The sequence below is a fragment of the Stegodyphus dumicola genome, chromosome 8 (assembly GCF_044657685.1).
Source record: "Stegodyphus dumicola isolate Sdum_Otavi_A_Nest chromosome 8, ASM4465768v1".
Taxonomy (NCBI): Eukaryota; Metazoa; Arthropoda; class Arachnida; order Araneae; family Eresidae; genus Stegodyphus; species Stegodyphus dumicola.
In genome coordinates this window covers 178,625,935-178,645,441 of record NC_140775.1, presented here as the reverse complement: position 1 = coordinate 178,645,441, position 19,507 = coordinate 178,625,935, and the positions used below count along the sequence as shown (strand labels likewise).

At 30.5% G+C, this 19,507-nt stretch overlaps 1 protein-coding gene across 1 annotated transcript in view; it reads right to left on the bottom strand.

The window, feature by feature from the left end:
• The window catches only part of LOC118181076 (polyprenol dehydrogenase-like), a 35,003-nt gene that overhangs the window by 12,378 nt on the left and 3,118 nt on the right, over positions 1–19,507 (bottom strand). Inside the window, exons 3-6 of the mRNA XM_085822801.1 lie at positions 13,544–13,615; positions 5,925–6,026; positions 1,646–1,853; positions 169–361 (exon numbers count right to left, since the gene is read on the bottom strand). Of these exons, the coding sequence (XP_085678927.1) occupies positions 169–361; positions 1,646–1,853; positions 5,925–6,026; positions 13,544–13,615 (575 nt within the window). The remainder of the gene's footprint in view (positions 1–168; positions 362–1,645; positions 1,854–5,924; positions 6,027–13,543; positions 13,616–19,507) is intronic.

The following is a 19,507-nucleotide window of genomic DNA, read 5'->3' as shown; positions in this document are numbered from 1 at the left end:
ATAGTTATATTTATTTCTATTATTATATACATATATATTATTGTATATATTATTGTAGCTACCCTATGGTGTTGCCAAACTTCCACATTTTTTAAATATGCCGTCTTAGTGATTGACACCCCCTAATTAAGAGATATATTCTGAGTATGAGGGAAGAAGAAAACTTACCCTGAAAAATAATGGCCCAAGAAATGAAGCCCACCAGACATGTTTATACAAATTTGTATATATTATTCCAGGATGAATGCAATTGACTAAAACAGGGCATCCACTGTTCTTAAGGAACTTATTTAATGACTGGGTAAACATGACTTGGCACAGCTTGGACTGTTTATAACTGTGATGAGGGCAATATGAATGTCTGAAATGAAAGAGAAAAATATATTTTACATGTATAAAGCATAAAAGTATATTTATTAATGTTTAATATTAAATGCAATAACAAATTAAAAGCAGAATATATCAAGACACATACAGTCAAAAGTCGTTAATTCGGACACCCATAATCCGGAATGATCTATAATCCGGACCTCAAAGCTAAAAACTTTCTGCGCATGCGCCGCGTTGGCACATGCGCACAGGCGTTTTATGTGTGCGCGTAAGACCTTGATTACTGCGCATATGCGTGTGCGCAAGTGCAGAATACGTTTTCGCCTGCGCGTTTAATGTATAACGGACGGTGTAAGCTAAAATTATCTAATTATCTATATCAGTTAATGATTGCGTTGTTCCTTAATCTTCGAACTGGATCCCGCTTATTATTTTTTGCAGACTGTAAGAGCAATTTTATAAAAGTAAACTTGAACTTTCGATTATGTCAAATAGAATTTCAGATGCTGGAACTTCCAAAGGATCTACAAAACGAAAGTATGTTTCGATGTTCAACAAACAAAAAGTGGGATTGCTGCAAAAAATGGATAAAGACATGAAGAATGTGACAGAGAGGTTAGTGAAAACGAAAAAATTTCGATTGACAAGTTAGTCCATATTCTCGGCACAGCAATTAACGGGACTTGAACAGCAGAACTTTGTAACTGAACAAGAAATTATGTCTGTTTATAGAATTAAAGAGAAAGTATTATCACATAAAATGAAGCAACTTAAACAACTTACATTGAAAGAAATGTTTAATAAAGTAATGATAATCCGGAATCGCCGAAGTCCCGACGAGTCCGGATTAACGACTTTTGACTGTATTTCATAATAGCTATGAGCAACAAAAAATGAGAGAAAAATAACTTCAAAATATAAATAAAAGCTTTCTTTTAAAAAATGAAATTTCTTTGAACTACTTTTCTGATTTTAAACTACATAGAAAATTACGATGTGTATAGGTACACACACACACACAATTTCAATATTAAAATTTTGCTTGCACATTGTGATCTAATTTTTAAGTTTTTAATTAAAATGCTTCAATGTTACTATTCAAAATGACATGTTAAAATTTATCACCATTTAATATTTTTACTCCTGTGGCATTATTTTTAAGAATGCTATCTTAGACATAAAGAAAAGAACATTTATTGTATTACTTATTTTTGTGTCAATTTTATTACGTTTTTTAGAACCATATTTTAGACAATAAAGTTTACTAGACATCAATAAATTCTGATGTTGATATAATAATTAAAAAACAACTCACAAACTATTCAAATCTTGAAAATCAATTTCAGATAAAAAGTGCAGGCACGAAGCTACATTAACTATCCTGGCTTTACATTTTTCACTTGCTGATTGCTTCAGACGAGGCAGAAGAAGCTTAGTCAGCAAACAATGAGAAAAATAATTGACTGCCATATGAGACTCCAAACCATCTTCTGTCATTTTATATGGTGCAAACATTATACCCGCTGGAAGAAAGTGAAAAAAAAATTGCTTATCATTTCATGTAGACATAAAATATTCCATCCAATTTTTCATTCATTATATTCATTAAGTTTAGGGTATCCTCATTTACCAATGACCCAAGTTCTTTTCTCATAATATATGAAAACAGTAAATGTATGGAGCTGAAAGTATAAGCACACTTATCTTGGCCTATAGCAAGAGTCATACTACACTTTTCTACACATGGAATTAGGAGTATTAAGAACCATCAATGGGAAAAAAATAAGAATCCAAGAGAAAAGGAAACTGAATAAAATAAAGCAATTATCTATATAATCAGCTTCACTCTTGTAATGCCATTCTAAGAATGAAACAGAAAGGAGAACATAATTTTTTTTTACTATTAAACATAATTTATATTAACATATTAATACACATTATTATTAATTATTTAAATATTATCAAACATAATTTAATATTTATTATCATTATTCACCATAATTGTAAAACGCATTTGAAAATAAAAACAAATTCCTGAAATTATCAAGTAATTAGCATTACATTACGAAAATTTCTTGGAGAATTTACTACATTTTACACTTAGTCACACATATTAATTTTAAAGAAGATTCACATGGTCACTGTTAAAAAAATTATTTTATTTTTTAAAAACATTTGTTAAAAATGCACTATTAAAATTAAAAATCCAAGGAAATTTTACATTTTTATTTTAAAATGCAAAATTATCTGTTATTTTACAGATAATTATACATATAACCTATTACAATGGTTTTAAAAAGATATACATTAAAAGAAGCAAATATATAACATAATAATATATTTGTCTTTATGATTTGAAATTTTTTACACATATTTTAGCTAATTTATATTCATCTCCTTCTCTTTAATATCTTTACATAAACATCTCTTAACATAAAGTTTGTGACATATAGCATGCATTTGCAATTAAAGAGTTTTCCCATGAAAAAAACCCTTCTGGCTTTTCTGGCTACCAAAAGGGAAATTAGGACTTCATTTCTGTTATGTATCCATTTCTTGTTAAAAAGAGCAGAAGAAGCGAAGGACTTTTTGTGTAATGGGGAAAGACATGTGCCATGGGGTAAGACATGTCTCGTGTCTAGAAAGATTTATTTTCCCCTTAAATAGAATTATGTTGTGACAATTTTGAATATCAATTCTGATCTTGTTATAATATGTAGATTAAATGTTAAGTTTAATTAAAAATGTTTTCAAAAACAAACTGACTCCTATCTTCTATCTAGAAGTTTGACGATGTCACAAGTTCTTTTTTTTTTTTTTTTTTTTTAATTTTTTAAACAAACAAACTAATGTTCCAATTAGTCTCTTTCATCTGCTCCTTTTGAAGAACAACTTTTTGTAATCAGTTTCTTCCTTAAAACGTTTCTTATTCATTGAATTTTAAGATTTAGATTTTACGAGTGTAAATAGTTCTTGTTAGCTTCAGCTTTGAAAGCCTAAGTTTCGATGAGGCTACAGACACTAGCATGCATTAACTTTCAATACAACTAACACATTTGTGAAATGTCTTCCAACTTCTTTCCATATATGTACTGATATATTGCCAGACAGCTCTTAGCAATTTGTGGTAATGTAGAGAATATAACTTATAATCCAGCAGCACTTCATGTCCTGAATTTTGTTCCAAGAACATTTAGAGCATCTGCAAACTTCTTACAACTATTATTCAAATTTTCATTATTTTTGGCAAATTTTTTATGTCACAAATAACACTGAACACATCACTTTCTCTAAAGAACAAAACAGCAGTGTCTACTACAGCAGTGAAAAAGTTTTACCCATAATTTCTTTCCCTAAAATCCCTGCTTTCATAAGAAAAAGACCTTTTACATCTGAGGCCAATGAATTGCACAATACCTCCTAAAGATAAGACCAATTCCCTTGCTTCGTCTTCAGCTGTTTGACATCTATTTCCTGGAACTGTTCAGTAGCACATAGCACACATTTATAAGTTTCAATGTACTATTTAAATGCATATCGTTCTGTTGAATTGCCTTATTAACTTTATTCACATAAATAAGAATACTGTACTAGATCACAATGCCCAAAGAAAATCTAAGTGTTGACTTTTTAACACTTTTAACAGACTAAATGTCTTACTAAAACAGATATGTTCCCTTTAAAACTTTTAATCCAGCAGATATTTTTCTAGGGTATGTATGTATTGACTCATATATTTTTTCCTTTAGCTGTTTAGCGCAAGGCTCTGAAATTTTTTTTAATTTTTAAAATTTTAATTTGCTCATGGACTTTGGGTGTATAGGCTCTAAATGATGAAGCGTTATCAGTGAAATGCTTCAAGAAAATGGAGATATCTAATACCCATGATGTTTTGAAGATCACTGCATGTGAGAAGATAGACTTAATGGTGATAAAGATGATAATGTTGACAGTGTCAATGACTTACACACTATAGCAGACGACATAAACAGCAATTCCAGCAGCATTTAATTAATCACTTATTTTTCATCAAAAGTAAAAGGGATGTAAGACAACAGTCATTTTCAAAATGATGATGTGCTAAGAATTCCATTCAATCAATAAAATTTAAAAAGCAAGAAACATCAGTGCTTGTCTTTTCAAAGAAATCCTCCATTTTTGTGCTGTTGTTCTCCATACACATTGTGATCTGTTTTCACTTAAAATAAAAGAGGTAATTGTAAAACTTGACTCCAACATTTTTCACATTGTGTACCAGTAAAAATAGACATGCACTATGCACATACTTGAGTTGCCAAAAAAAAAATCTTTTCGCATTGTGCAACAGTGAAAATAGATGTGCTATGCACATACTAGAGTTGCCAAAAAATATTTTTTTGGCAATATCATGGGTTGCCACACATTTGGGTGACATACTGCTTTGCTTCATGAAAACTTCATGACTTTTTGGCAGGGATGCAGCTAACCACAAAGTACAGAAAAACAGACTTTTGGGCCCCCAAAATCATATGCAATCCAAAGTCAAAAATTCAGATGTCCAATATATGGAATGATCTAATATACGGACCTCTTGACCACAAGCCATTAATTAAAATTTTTTTTTTTTTAAATCCTCTCTCACTCAAATCTAGGAATGTCTGATATAAAAGAAAGCAGGTGTGCCATAAATGTGCTTGTTTTTCTGGGTTAAATGAGATTCCTGCATATTACTTTCAAACACCTGCTAGTTAGGGAGTCACACTATGGCCAACTACAAAACATAAATTGACCTTGTACTGATGTTGGCCAGTATCACACTTTCGACCCCTCGAGTGGCTGTGAGGGGAGTAACCCTTTTTATATCTGACCTAAACAATAAGCAAAGCCCAAATGATGCCATTTCCACACATCATCTTACTAGATATAAACTAATGATCTAAAACCACAAATTTCTGAAATGTAATTGCTGAAGACCCAATGATCCCAGACCTCAGACAGCTTAAAGCAAGAAAATGGAAAAGTAAACTTCACACAGATATAAGCCTTTTAAAACATTTCTTTATCTTCCAGAACAGTGACTTGTTGCAGTAATAGTAATATCAAAATAAAATAAAATTCATATTCTTTATTTGGTTTCATGTTCCTGAACAATTTAATACAAAGAACAGTATATACATAGCCTTAACATGAAAAAAAAAAAAAAAAAAAAAAAAAAAATCAAGATGACACAGTAAGATGATTATTCTACAGAGAAGAACACTTTAAGGAGGCAACTGATAACAAGAAGTTTAGTACAGGCAATAAGATAAAAGTGACAGTGCATAAGTAGTACACAGTTTATAAGAAGAGAATTTTTCTTGCAAATTCCTAGCACTATTGAAATACTGATGCAATAACACTGAACAAGTAGATGATTTATTACGAAATAAAAATGTGCTTTCTATTCCATTTTGCACTTTCTTTTAAATTTAAAAAAAAAAAAAAAAAAAAAAAAACTGAAGATTATTTATTAACTTTTCCTAATATTATATAGAGGGAAAAATACATAAATCAGAATAAGAAATAGAACTTTCGAATACATATGTACCTGCCCATAATATATACATGCAAATTACCATTATTGATTAATAAATGAAGAGGTAATCCAGAAAGTAAATACTTCTCAGCAAATGTCTTTACAGAACTCATGGAAGACAAATCCACATACCAAATTTCAACTAAAAAGAAAAATGCAAGATTTAATAATATAATTGTACAGTTCATGCTTTTTCTTACTTTAAGAGAAAGATTATTATTAGATTAATAATTAATATGTAGCGCATGTATACATAAAGTTGTAAATATCTTAACCTTTTAATTTGATTTAAAAAATCAAATTATAATGGCAAAAGATAATTTTTACTAAGTTTCTTTTAAAACACTGCTAAAAATGAATTAATAAATGCTATATTAATTTACTTAAAGTACATCTATGTTTTAAATCACTTGTATTATTTAATAGCTACCAAAATTCAAACTTTGGCTCAACATTCTAACACATGTACATACAGTGGTGGTCAAAATTGTGAACACTTTTGGAAATTTTTATGTTTTTGAACTTTGTATGCTTATATTAAACATTACGTTTCACAAAATGCAAACTCGTATATATCATTTTAAAGAGAATTTATTACTGAATTCAATACAAAACACAAAATTCAATTATTTGCAATACAAAAAAGTTAAAACGATAATAGTTATCAATATACATTAGATAGTTATAATTATAGTTAGTTATCAGTATTTAGTAGAGTACCCTTTATTTTTCATTACAGCTTCACATCGACGTTTCATTGAGCTGACAAGAGTTTTAAGCTCTTCTTTCGTTATTACATGATGCCAGGAAACAATTATAACCTCAATTAGTTCTCTTTTATTTGATGGGACAAGAGTTTTCAAACGGTGCCACAAATTTTCGATAGGATTGAGGTTGTACGAAACCACTCTTTCGATATTTTGGCCGTGTGGCAAGGAGCAGAATCCTGCTGAAAAATAAACGAAGCATTTTTGGGAAAGAGATCTCTGATGGAAGGTAGAAGTTTTGGTTCTAGAATAGTGTCAATGTATTTTTTGGCATTCAGTGTCCCATCGATGACATGAAGGCGACCAATACCATCTGCTGACATGCATGACCAAATCATAACACTAACTGGGTTCTTCACAGTTGCTTGAATGCAGTCAGGATGTAGCTCTTCTCCTATTCTACGTCTTACATATTTTACCGAATAACGATATCTTAGTTTCATCGCTCCATATAACTTGTGACCACTGATCATCTGTCCAATTAATGTGTTCCTTTGCCCACTGTAGTCTTTTTTTTCGTTGCTGAAAATTAAGATAAGGCTTTTTTCGTGGAATTCTACCTCTCAGTCCAACATCTGTTAATCTTCTCCTGATTGTTCTTGAACTGACAGGAACACCAGCATCATTCAGATCACTTCTGATGGCCGCTGATGACATTTTTCTATCTTGGAGACATAGTCTTTTTATTCTTCTGTCATCAATAGATGTGGTGCACCTTTTTCGGCCTTTTCCTTCTTTGATTTTTTATTGAATTTGTCTCCTGATATCGTAAACAAAACTTTCGGACTCCAGATGTAGTCATTGAACCACTCACTTGTCTTGTAATTTCAGCATAGGAAAGACCACTTCCTCGTAACACAATAATATTACATCTCTTTCTAGGTGTCCAATCTACTCTTTTATTTGATGTCATTGCTGCTTGACTAAATATTAAAAATTTTTACAAAAATTCCTACTTGTAATTGCAGTGTATAAGAAACAGGTCCTCCTTCTACAGAACAAAGCAAAATAATGAATTGTTTCAAGTTTAAACATGATGTCAGCTTCTACTGGCAGTTACTAACATTTGATTGGTTCTCAGAACAAGAACAGTGATTGGCCAGGAAAGCTAGACATTACAAACCACTTCATAACTGTGTTTTTTATTTATATTAAAGTACATATAACTTTTTTTGTATTGCTAATAATTGAGTTTTGTGTTTTGTATTGAATTCAGTAATCAAGTTTGCATTTTGCAAAACATAACATTTTCTATAAGCATACAAAGTTCAAAAACATAAAAATTTCCAAAAGTGTCCACAATTTTGGCCACCACTGTACATGCAAAAAAAAAAAAAAAAAAAAAAAAAAAGTTAAATAAAATTTTAATTAAATAATATCAATTTTCAAATTATTTGTGTTCAGATTATCAGTTCCTCTATCTATCCTGCATGATGTTTACACACATTCAAAATTTTATGATAATCTTTAACCCTTCAAGAAACAATCTGTAAAACTCTGAATTATAGTAACATATACTAAAAAACTATACTATACTATAAAAAGTCAAAATAACTTATACTATAATGCAAATTGATCAAATTTACAGTATAGTGTGAAAATACTTAAAAGCTGCATAAACACTGTTTTTTTTTTTTTTTTTTAATTTTACAATAAAATAGAATATGCTATATTTGTCAGTTTTGATACTATCATCAATTTATTAAAATAATACTTGCAATTTAATTATTTACATAAATAAATACAGTTGTCATTTTGAAAAAACACATTAATTTTAGAACAATAAAAATAAGATTCTTCATTTAGCTCTGAAGCATATGTTGAAAAAATTAATTTCTTTTAGTTCAAATAAAAATGAATCCTGCATTTATGAAAAAAGAAACTAAAAAATTGCTGCTTCACTTGAGCAAAAAAATATATATGTGTGTGTGTGTGTGATATTTTACTACAATAATAATAAAATAAGAGGATTTCATTTTATTTATCATTAGAATGTAACAAAACATTTGTTGAAATAAAGTAAAATAAATTCCTTCATTTGCAGCACAGTAAATGTACAAGGTGTTTCAGAAGCAGGGTTACAAACTTATAGGAAAGGTAAGGTGAACCTAGTTGACTCAATCTGCAAAGGAGAATTTCAAATCTGGGTTGGAAATGCTTTCTTGAAGCTGTAGATGGTGTTGGTCTGAGCAGTCTTACAGGAAAGCTTCATTTCACACCTGGATGCAGAGGTACAGGTACAGGCCTACCTCACTAACTGTGCAGCTCTGTCCCAATTTTGAGGAAGAACATCCTACAGGATGGTCCAAAGGTCTCCCAACCCTCTTCCCTTCTTGACTCAAGAGGTTGGTGGTTGGGAAATAGCCCAGATTGTCCTCTCGGTGACAGGAATTTTGTTTTATGTATATTGAATGCCCCCGTGTCGCACAAACACTATATGTTTAAAAATATTCTTGCTTTCTCCAAGATTCAAATTGGGGCCCATCAGTACAGCAGTGTGTCACTAACGGCTATACCATCTGGACACCAACAGGATGGGTCATTACATGAATATGGAGTTATTCAAAAAGCATCTGGTATCTAGATGTTGCATTTAGCCAGCAATAGATTGGGCTGGGCATAATGGTTCAGTACTTTGTCAGTATGATGGCCTGTTTGAATACTTTTTCTAGGGTCATATGAAAACATTGGTGTATGATACTGCTGTTGGACGCACTAAGGAAGTGATTCGACCGATTACAGTAGTTGGAAGGGGTTTGTTTCTGAGACATGCTCAGAATCTTTCAGAATGTTCAGAATTCCATTTGCCGGAGATGTGAGGCATGAATTGTTCATGGAGGACATTTCAAACACTTTTTTTCTAATCTCCACTTTTGTGAATGTACATTTATTATTAAAGCACATATTCACTTATGTGGTTCCTTTTCATTTCTGGTGTCTTCTAAGTATATTATCACATGCTTATGTCATTTTCAACCCTACACTGCTATGTGATTCTAAGTCATTTGAGTGTCTCTTATCCTTCTTACAAATTTGTAACTCTGATACTGCGACACCTTCTATATCTGACCTACAGAAGGAAAAAAAATAAGTTTATTGCCCAGATTGCTCAAATCTCCAGATGGATACAGTCCCAGTTAATTCAGATACTTGGATTAGCACAGTACTTCAACAGGATGCTTTGCTCAAAAGAACTCTATTTAAATAATTTACCAAAATCAGTAACAACAGTCTGTACATGCATATTGCTTTTGAATTCAAAAAGGACACCTTCTCTAGAAATCTAAGGGGAAACACAGGATCCAGCTCACCCTGATAGACAGACTGGTTGTCGTAATCAAATTCTTTGGTCATAAAGATCCCCTAATATCTTCTCATACAAACTTTTTTTTTTTTTTTTTTTTTGTGTGTGTGTGTGTGTGTGTGTGTGTGTGTGTGTGTGTGCATGATTTCATAAAAACAGAATCTCCAGCACTAAGATTTAGGAAATCAGGACGTGAATGCCTAAATTCAAACTGCTATTTTTATAACATCCACATATTGATATGATTAATCTAAATTATATCTAAGATCTAGTAGTAGTTAATAAAATGCCCATTGAACATGACCCATTACGAATGACCATGTAACATTTATTAATGAATTGGGTTTTTTATTCGAATTCTGAACCTACCAATGTATTTTTCTGCAAAGATACATCCAACCATGCAGACATTCATTTTTATTTTCTTATGCGAAGCAAAGGAAGTACTGTAAGCTCGAAAAATTTTGGGTATCATATGTCAAGGAAAATGTGCATTTCAACCACTCTCAAAACCATTTGAACAATGTTTTTGTATGGCATCTGTACGTACTGACAGAATAAAGGACTGTTTTTGCCAAAAAGGATTTCAAAATGGATTCTGAAGAGATCTTTTTCTTGACATCTGTAAGTACATACATATGTATGTATCTTGCATAACTCAAGAATGAGTAGCCATACAATGTTGAAATTTTGTATATGGGACTGCTATACCATGTAATTGTGCACCTCCATTTTTCCTTGCAATCGGCTGCACCAATCTTATATATACATACGTTTAGTTTTTTTATTCTTACATGTTGTAAACTGTGCATTTTTTTGCTTTAAAAGTGATTGAATTATGTGGTGTTTATGTTCCGTTTAAGGTTTTTTTTTATGCCTTTACTTAATCTGCATACAATAGCTGTAAAATTATCAACAATTTAAAAGTGTAAGTGGTGAGTTAAGCCTAAAGAACTGTCATTTGTTTACATTTCAAACTCAGTAGAATAGTGAATTAAGCCAGTTTCTGTTCCTTCAATGTCATTTTGCCGAGTAGGACCAAAAGTAAAATTTCACTTTTGTGCACCGAAAAATCTGCCTGCTGGCCCACTGACCGAATTGCTTGTTTTTGCTGAGGAACTCTAATTTTAATTGTAAAAATTATTTTTTATTGCTTTAACTGTATTTGATGTTTTATGCTTTTCTGTATTTTACAATTTTTAATGAAGATGTTTTTAATGAAGATTTTTCATTCATCTAATTCAGTTCTACAAAGTGAGAACTGAATTAAATGAATGAGAAATATATCTCTAATGAAATTAGAGGAAATAAGTTTATATAAAATGCATCAAAAATGTGCATTATTTAATAGGCCATACAAGGAAGTCATGTGTACATCAAATTTTTTTTTAATTACTGTGAAACTATTGTTGATGTCAAAAAGATATCTGATATTACTAAAAAGGCAAAACTGGATAAAAAAAAACAAACCCGATGTATATTTGAAAGGTATGTTTAACTTCTTTACACAATATAAAAGATTTATAATACATTTTAAAACTGAAATGGAATTTAAAAAGAATAAAAATGTGAATATGTTACACACAACTGATAATAACATTTATATAAAGTTGCAATAGAAGAAGTGAGTTTGATATTTTTACTTGTTAGTTTCACAAAAGGTACTGAAATAAAAAACTTTGAATGAAAAATTTCAGATAAATATTTTGAAATAAACTGGAAAGAAGTTACAACTGGAAGATCAAACCCACTGCAAAACAAGGATGGTATATGTGAAGTCTAATCATGGTCAGACAAAGTGTTATGTGCCTATGTGCTTCTGCAGTATGTTAAAAAAGAAAACAACATAAAAATGAACAATATTTATATTTGACAACTTAAGATATGAACTTCTGTTGATTATCAGTGAACAGCAGTATAAAAATTCTAAATAAACTACGCAAAATAGATTTTACTAATAAGAAATATAATCAGTTGTATTTGGCTCTTTAGAAGCAGGACTGACTAGAATAAACATGTATGAAATATGATGTCTGATAAGCTATAAGAGTTTAGAAACCTGTAACCTATGATTTGTTTCAATCTCTAACGTCATGAAAACAATTTAGATTTAAATACTTTAGACATTAATTTTCACTACGAGAAATGCTCAAAATGAGTCTGTTAGGTTTTACTTCATACTGCAACACAAAAAAATCTGTAACATTAATATAGTTTCTAAACAAATTTCTATAATACCCTCCTTGAGATAATGAAATTTTTTATTCTTTAATAAATGACAGTGGATTATCTATTTAATAAAAGAAATAGAGAAAAACAAGAACTGATGTGCGATGGAAATTATATGGAAAATAAAAATATAATCAGCTGTGAAAAGGAGGACTTAACAAATAAAGAGTTTGTTTTGAAATATATCGATAGCAATTGTTTAAAATTTAAATACACTATAGATTGCAATAGATGGAAGAATTGAAAATGTTAAAGATCCCAATGAACCAAACAAAATTGTTGTCAATAAGAGGTATTTAGAGGGGGGAACTAAACATTCAAAAGGATGATAATATTTTGCAATACAATCAGAAAAGGCTTTTATGTTCCTCCTCCTATATAATTAACAGGTGGTGGAAATTATAACATGGAAAATGAAATTTTATCCAATGACCAAGAATGCAATGAAACGTTTCATTTATTAAATAGCTCTCTTAATATTATTAGTTGTAAATCTCAGAAACTTTGGAATTTCTATAAATATGCAAAATTTTCAAACAGTAAAGTTTTAACTGACGATTTAAGATTTCTTAAAAAAGGACATGTTAAAATTTCCTTATTTATACAATCTTTTGATCCAGGTGATGTATCTACGATTAATAATATTGTATTTCATGTGTATATAGAATATCCAATGATTAATAATATTGTATTTTGTATGTATATAGAATATCCAAAAGAACAATTTTAATATAAGATTAAAACTGACAAAGAAATTACTATTCAACCTTATTTAAAAACTGAATATTTAGAATGGGGCCATATCTTTCCTTAAACTTTTGTCATAAATTATTCAGCCTTTTTTTTATCCTATTATGTCTTTACAAAAAATAATAAATATAAAAAGAGACTAAGAAATGTAAAACTTGCAAAAATAAGAAATCTGTACACAATTTTTATCAGACAGATAAATACATTCCTATTGCAAAAATTTGTGACTCTATAATTAAATATGTGAAAACTGAGTGTGAACATGAGAAAAAATATACTGATACAAACAAACACATTTTAGAAGCAATTTACGTTTTAAGGAATTCTTAAAACATAATTAAAAATATTACTATATAAATGGAGTTCAAAAACAAAACAGTGAAATAACTCAATGCTTATTGTAGAGAAAAAGCTATCCATAATTAATCAAGGCTTTAAAAAGCTGATTTGATTAATCATAATTCAAACAAAAAGATCTAATTTTCAAAATGCAATAAAATCAAAAATGGTAAAGCAACTTCCATAATTATTGTAAAGAATATGATATTGATAATTATTTAAGGTTTGAAGAAGCTGATTTGATCAATCATATATTTGATCTTTCCTTACCTTTACTTTTTGGATACAAAACTCTCAGCTCTTCTAAGCATTTCTCACTTTCTTGAGCTGAAGCATTAGAACCTAGTAAAGTAGACCACAGCAATAAATATTAATTAATACCATTAAATTAATACATCTTTCAGCACATGATTTAGCTCCCAACTTATTAGAATTCATTGTTTACAATTTTTATTTTTTATTTTAACAGTTTTATTAAAGTTTCTTCATGACATGATTTGCATCTCACCCATATAATATCCTGACGTTAGAAACATCTTATATTAATGCTTTCAGTCGTGGAGATACTTTCAGCTAGTTATCAGATAAGTCTGAAACAGTACCTACACAAATTTATAATTATTAATAAATGTACAATAGTTAGTTCATGAGAGCTGAAATACATATCTCATGAACACTGAAATATTGCATATTCAGCTTGCTTTAGTATTGTACAAAGAAACATGTCACCAATAATATCTAAATGTTGCAAATAATCACTAAAATCATCATTGTATTGCAGCATATTTAGCTATTTCTATAGTTATGCAATTTTTGTGTGCCTCCCCGATTCATTTTCTAGCAGGCTTGGTTTTAGAGAAACCTTTGTATGTGCCTTTAAGCAAAGGTCCAGATGACCATCCTTTATCTTTTAAACCATAGCAAAATGACGGTTAATTGGATAACCCATTTCAACAAATATTTCTTGTAGATGCAAGAACTCTCCATTTAAGATGTTCCCTACCTTGTATTTTACCTCATAACTTTAAAATCATGGGCAATTCATACAAAAAAGATTGCAATCTTAGATACGTCTTGTTTCTTTAGCTCCGTGGTGAAGTACGTGTGCACTTCTATTTCTGCTCATAAGACATTAAAATAGAAAAGCTTAAAAGGATATATTTCACCTACTGTTTGTTTGCGACAATTTTGTTTACTTGCTACAAAACAGCAGAATGTGGTCAAAGTGTCCTCAAATTTTGAAACAGAACTGAGGAGCATGACCCTAAGAAGAAGATTTTTCTAACATTTTTTTAGTTTGTTACCTCTCCAGTGATATAGTATGTTGTGCCTAGAAACACTGCCTGCATACAAAATTCATATTTATGTGTTTGGCCCATCCAAAGAAATGGCTGAATTAATTAACTGTATGCACTCTTGTGCTCTTTGTTTAAAAAGTTATCAGTATCCTTCCTGTACTAAATATTCATCACCAGGAAACCATGAATATTTTCCTGGTTGAATTCTAATGAGAACATTATCCTCAAAAAACAGAATTTCTTGTTAACATGGATCTCAATCAACTGAAAAATCAATAATTTGTGTTAAAAAAATTCATTTTAAGTGGGGACTCATTTTATTTTTATAAAACGTTTTTGTATACATTAACCGTTTACAGTATACAGTGTCAGGACTTGTGTTTCTCTTGATTTGCTTTGGAAACATGGAATGCCCTGAATAAGAACAGGGAGCTTACTCAAGCTCTGTTCAAGATTTGTGTATAACAGACGACACAATCAGGAAGGGTATACAAAACCCTTTATTTTCAATACTTTACAGGCACTTCCGAACTTCGGAATACAGAGACCAACCACTTGTGGTCTGAACGTAAAAATATAAAACTACTAACTAAAACTATAACTAAAAGCTAACTTTGAATTAGTATAAAAATGCCTAGCACTAAGACTGGCCTTTATTTAAAAAAGGTACATATGTAGTACAACGAACTGCTGAAACTACAATACGTTTGCAAATATCAAGAGGGCTAAACCTCTGGCCTTAAAGGCAACCAGCAACCGAGTGAAAACTTTTAAAACTGCAGTGGCAAGCGGCTTGCTTTCTAAAACTCCTTCTCTCTCCCACTTGGCAAAAAGCCACAACTTAAGTACTTGGGCGTTAGCAAGACAATTTGCATAAACAAGTTAAAGCATGTAATTCTGTGCAGAAGCAGAAAATAAGAAGTGATAGTACAGTTTTAAAATAAAATAAACGTTAGTAAAACTGAGGATCCTTACAATAGTTACATGAGTACTACAATATATAATGTAAGTCATCACAGAAAACTCTACAGTACTACATTAATTGCTGTACTATAGCTTTAAAAATGCTCTCACAGATCATTTTTGTAGAAAAATTCCTGCATATTGCACTATTGTAGACAAGAATAAAAAGGTCTAGTAACTTCAAGGCCAACTGTACCCATGACTTCCATAAAACTAGCAGTCAGTTCCGACATTTCAGTAGTCCAAGGCATGTAACATTTTCTGGCAGGTGGGCAGAATGATACTGCCCTTCTTGGTCTACTTTCTTCAGGACTTTTAGTTTTGTTTTCAGATCTATGCCTATATTCTTCTTCTTGGTCACAAATTTCTTTTTTTACTGCTTGCTATTTAATGCTTAGCTGTCACCTGAAAGCTACCACAGTGCCATCTACAGGTCTATTAAAGGGTATCAGCAACCCCTATACAGACAATGTTAAACTGGCCATTTTCGATGTACCTTTTCTCAAAATCTGCTGTAGATACACACTTGAAATTTTTTGTGTAATTAAAGTATACATATCTTATTATACTGAAATGAGCTTTTGAAACATTTTGAATTTCAGAGTAATTTACAGAATATTTCGTTAGACATAGTAAAATTTATCACTTTTCTCACACAAAATTTTTTTAAAAATTTTTTTCTAAGTTTATCACAAAAAGCTCATTTCAGTAAATATTAGGAAACCTAATAAATAAGCCATAAAAATTTTAGATATCTGCGAGCAGTAGTTGCTGAGAAAAGATACATCGAGTATAAAAAAATCCCGTTTAGAGAAAAACGCGTTTTTATGTAAAAATCCTCATTGATCAAAGCAGTCGATGACAAATTACAACTAGATTTTTTACAGTTCTAATTTTCATAGAGATTAAACGAATGGTATTTTTAGAAAGATAAAAGTGTACAGAATTTGAAAAGGCAAAAATCTGAAATCACAATTTTCTGAAGATTTTGGGGTTTTAAACAATGCTGTAAGAACACCCCTTTTAAACAATACTGTAAGAACTTTTGAAGAATAAAGACATACTGATGCATGCTGAAAATTCATATGTAACTAAACTACAGTCCAGTAAATCTATGTGAATATTTTAATGCAAATAATTTTAATTTTAAATGGAACTATTCATTAAATATGCTGTATCCTACTGAGTTTTAAGAAGAGAAGATATTAACTCACCCTGGTAATCATTCAGAGAAAAAGACAGGTAAGTAGTTTAACCTGATTAATTCATAATATTTCAAGATTTAACATTTGTTGTATTAACTTTTAAAGAATGAAAAAGCACATATGACTACAGAACTGTATTTGCTGATTGAAGCTCACTGTTAAATGATTGCAACTGTCAAGCAATGTTACTCATGCTGTTTATGTTTTAAAGAGTACAGTGTATTCTGCGGGGTTTTCAATTAAACAGGGCGGAACGTAATTTTGTGTTAAATGATAAAATCTAATGATGCAACAGATTAAAAAAAAGAGATTGTAATTCATGCTAATCGAAATTTGAGTTAACCGATAAAACTTCCTATAAAATCATGTACGTTGCTGCAGGACCGAAATTTTGTTCATGTTAACTGACTGTTCACCTTAATCGAGTTCGTGTTAAGGGGGGTTAACTGTAATGCTATTTGGAAATTATTCTTTTTCCCTTTTTTTTTCTTTTACATTGTCTATTCGTAGTACAATAAATACTTAAGGGGGGAACCTACTGTATCACCACCCACTTTCTTAGGCAGGTCTATATCTAGAGACTTCAGGGCCCTGGGATAACAGATGATGATGAGATTCTCCTTTATTGTTTCTTGCAACCTTAACCACTTTTTTTTTAGTTATAGTTTATCATTTTATTAATAATTAAAGTAGCTTTATAGATTTTAACTGAATGAAAATGTTTTAGATAAATATCTCTTTAATTGTATGTTATTATATGTTATTTTATTTCCTATTTAATGCTACTAAGTCAAAAAGAATATATATCTGAAACTATCTGACATCATTTAAAGCATAACTTGAAACATATGTGATATAATTAAGGTAAAATATTTACTATTCAGCATATTTTATTTTCACACGTGGATTACAAAAATCTTCACTTTCTAACTGTCAAGCAAGAAAAACTCATGATTTTATCAAGATCTAGGCTTAATTATTCTATGAAACCATAATTTATGAAATCAAGAATCATAATGATCTAAAGAGTATCAAAATTTACAAAAAAAAAAAAAGCTTAATATTTATTTGTTTACTTTATTAAACATTTCTTTCAATGTAAGTTGTTTAAGTTGCTTCGTTTTTTATGTGATAATACATTCTCTTTAATTCTATAAACAGACATAATTTCTTGTTCAGTTACAAAGTTCCGCTGTTCAAGTCCTATAATTGCTCTGTCGAGAATACCGACTAATTTTTCAATCGAAATTTTTTCGTTTTCAATAACCTCAGTCACTTTCTTCGCTATCAGAAGCGCATTATAATGACAAGGCATTTGATTTAAATCATATCAAAGAGGGAGTACATCGAGATACTACATTGAGTAAGCAATTATAAGCCAAATAAAATAAAAACATCTGCCCTTAAGATAAGGATAGTGCTGACAGATCAACTTCCAATTCATTGCACGCCTCCCCGGCGTTAAAGATAAACAAAGTTTAGATAAACAAAGGATATGCCTTTATCCAATTTTTGCAGCAATTCCACTTTTTGTTTAATGGACTCCAAAAGATACTTTTGCTTTGTATATCCTTTACATATTAGTAAATATATATCGGAAATTCTATTTGACATAATCGAAAGTTCAAGCTTACTTTTATGAAATTGCTCTAACAGTCTGCAAAAAATAATAATCCAGATCCAATTCGAAGATTAAGGAACAACGCAATCTGCAACATTAACTGAAATAGATAATTTTAGCTTAGCTTATCCCGTCCGTTATACATTCAATGCGCATTCGTAAATGTATTTTGCGCACGCGCACACGCAAATTCGCAGCGGTAAAGGTCTTACGCGCATGCGTCAATGAGACGCATGCGCAGAAAGTTTGTAGCTTTGAGGTCCGGATTATAGATCATTCCGGGGTTGATCTTTACATTATGGTAACTTGGCGTTTTTTTTGCGAAAATTTGGCGACCAACTCTCCTACAGCAACCCTCTATTTTTTTTTTTCCCCCGCCGCCATTTTGTCTTCACGAAGTAAAGACATGTTTCTTTTCTTTTTATCTACCGAACACTTCTTCCAACAATCTACTAGCCGAATTACACTTATGCTAGAAATTTTATCTAACAAAACTGCTTAATCATGACTATTCACTGCAAAATTGGGAAAAAGTGCACAATACCATACTCCCTACGCGTTTTTCAAAATAACACATACACATAAACCATGTCACGTCGACTTATTTTTACTTAAAAAAACATCCCAGAATTACACAAAAATGGCATTGCGCACACTCTTCACTATATCCATGCACACTGCTTTTTTCTCATAAATTAGAAACATTTCACGAAAATACATGACAATTTTCTGAATCTTTAAACCCGGTAAAAAGAACATATATGAAATTACCTGATCGCGAAAGAGTTTATACCCTTTCCAAATATGAACATTTCCACATATAAAATAAATAAAATATCCAAAAACTTTTACCTCTAAAGCATCTATTATATTATACACGTCACCAACAAATTCATACCGCAAGCATTACAAATACTTAGTGTCAATTATTTAAATTATTTCCATGCACGTTTACTTCAACTTAAATGTATAACAAATTCCTACAAACATAAAATTCACAAAATAACTATCATTTAATTTAAATATTACTAAACCATGTACACGTCTACTTATTTTTACTTAAAAACACATCCCAGAATTGCACAAAAATGGCATTGCGCACACTCTTCACTATATCCATGTACACTGCCTTTTTCTCATAAATTAG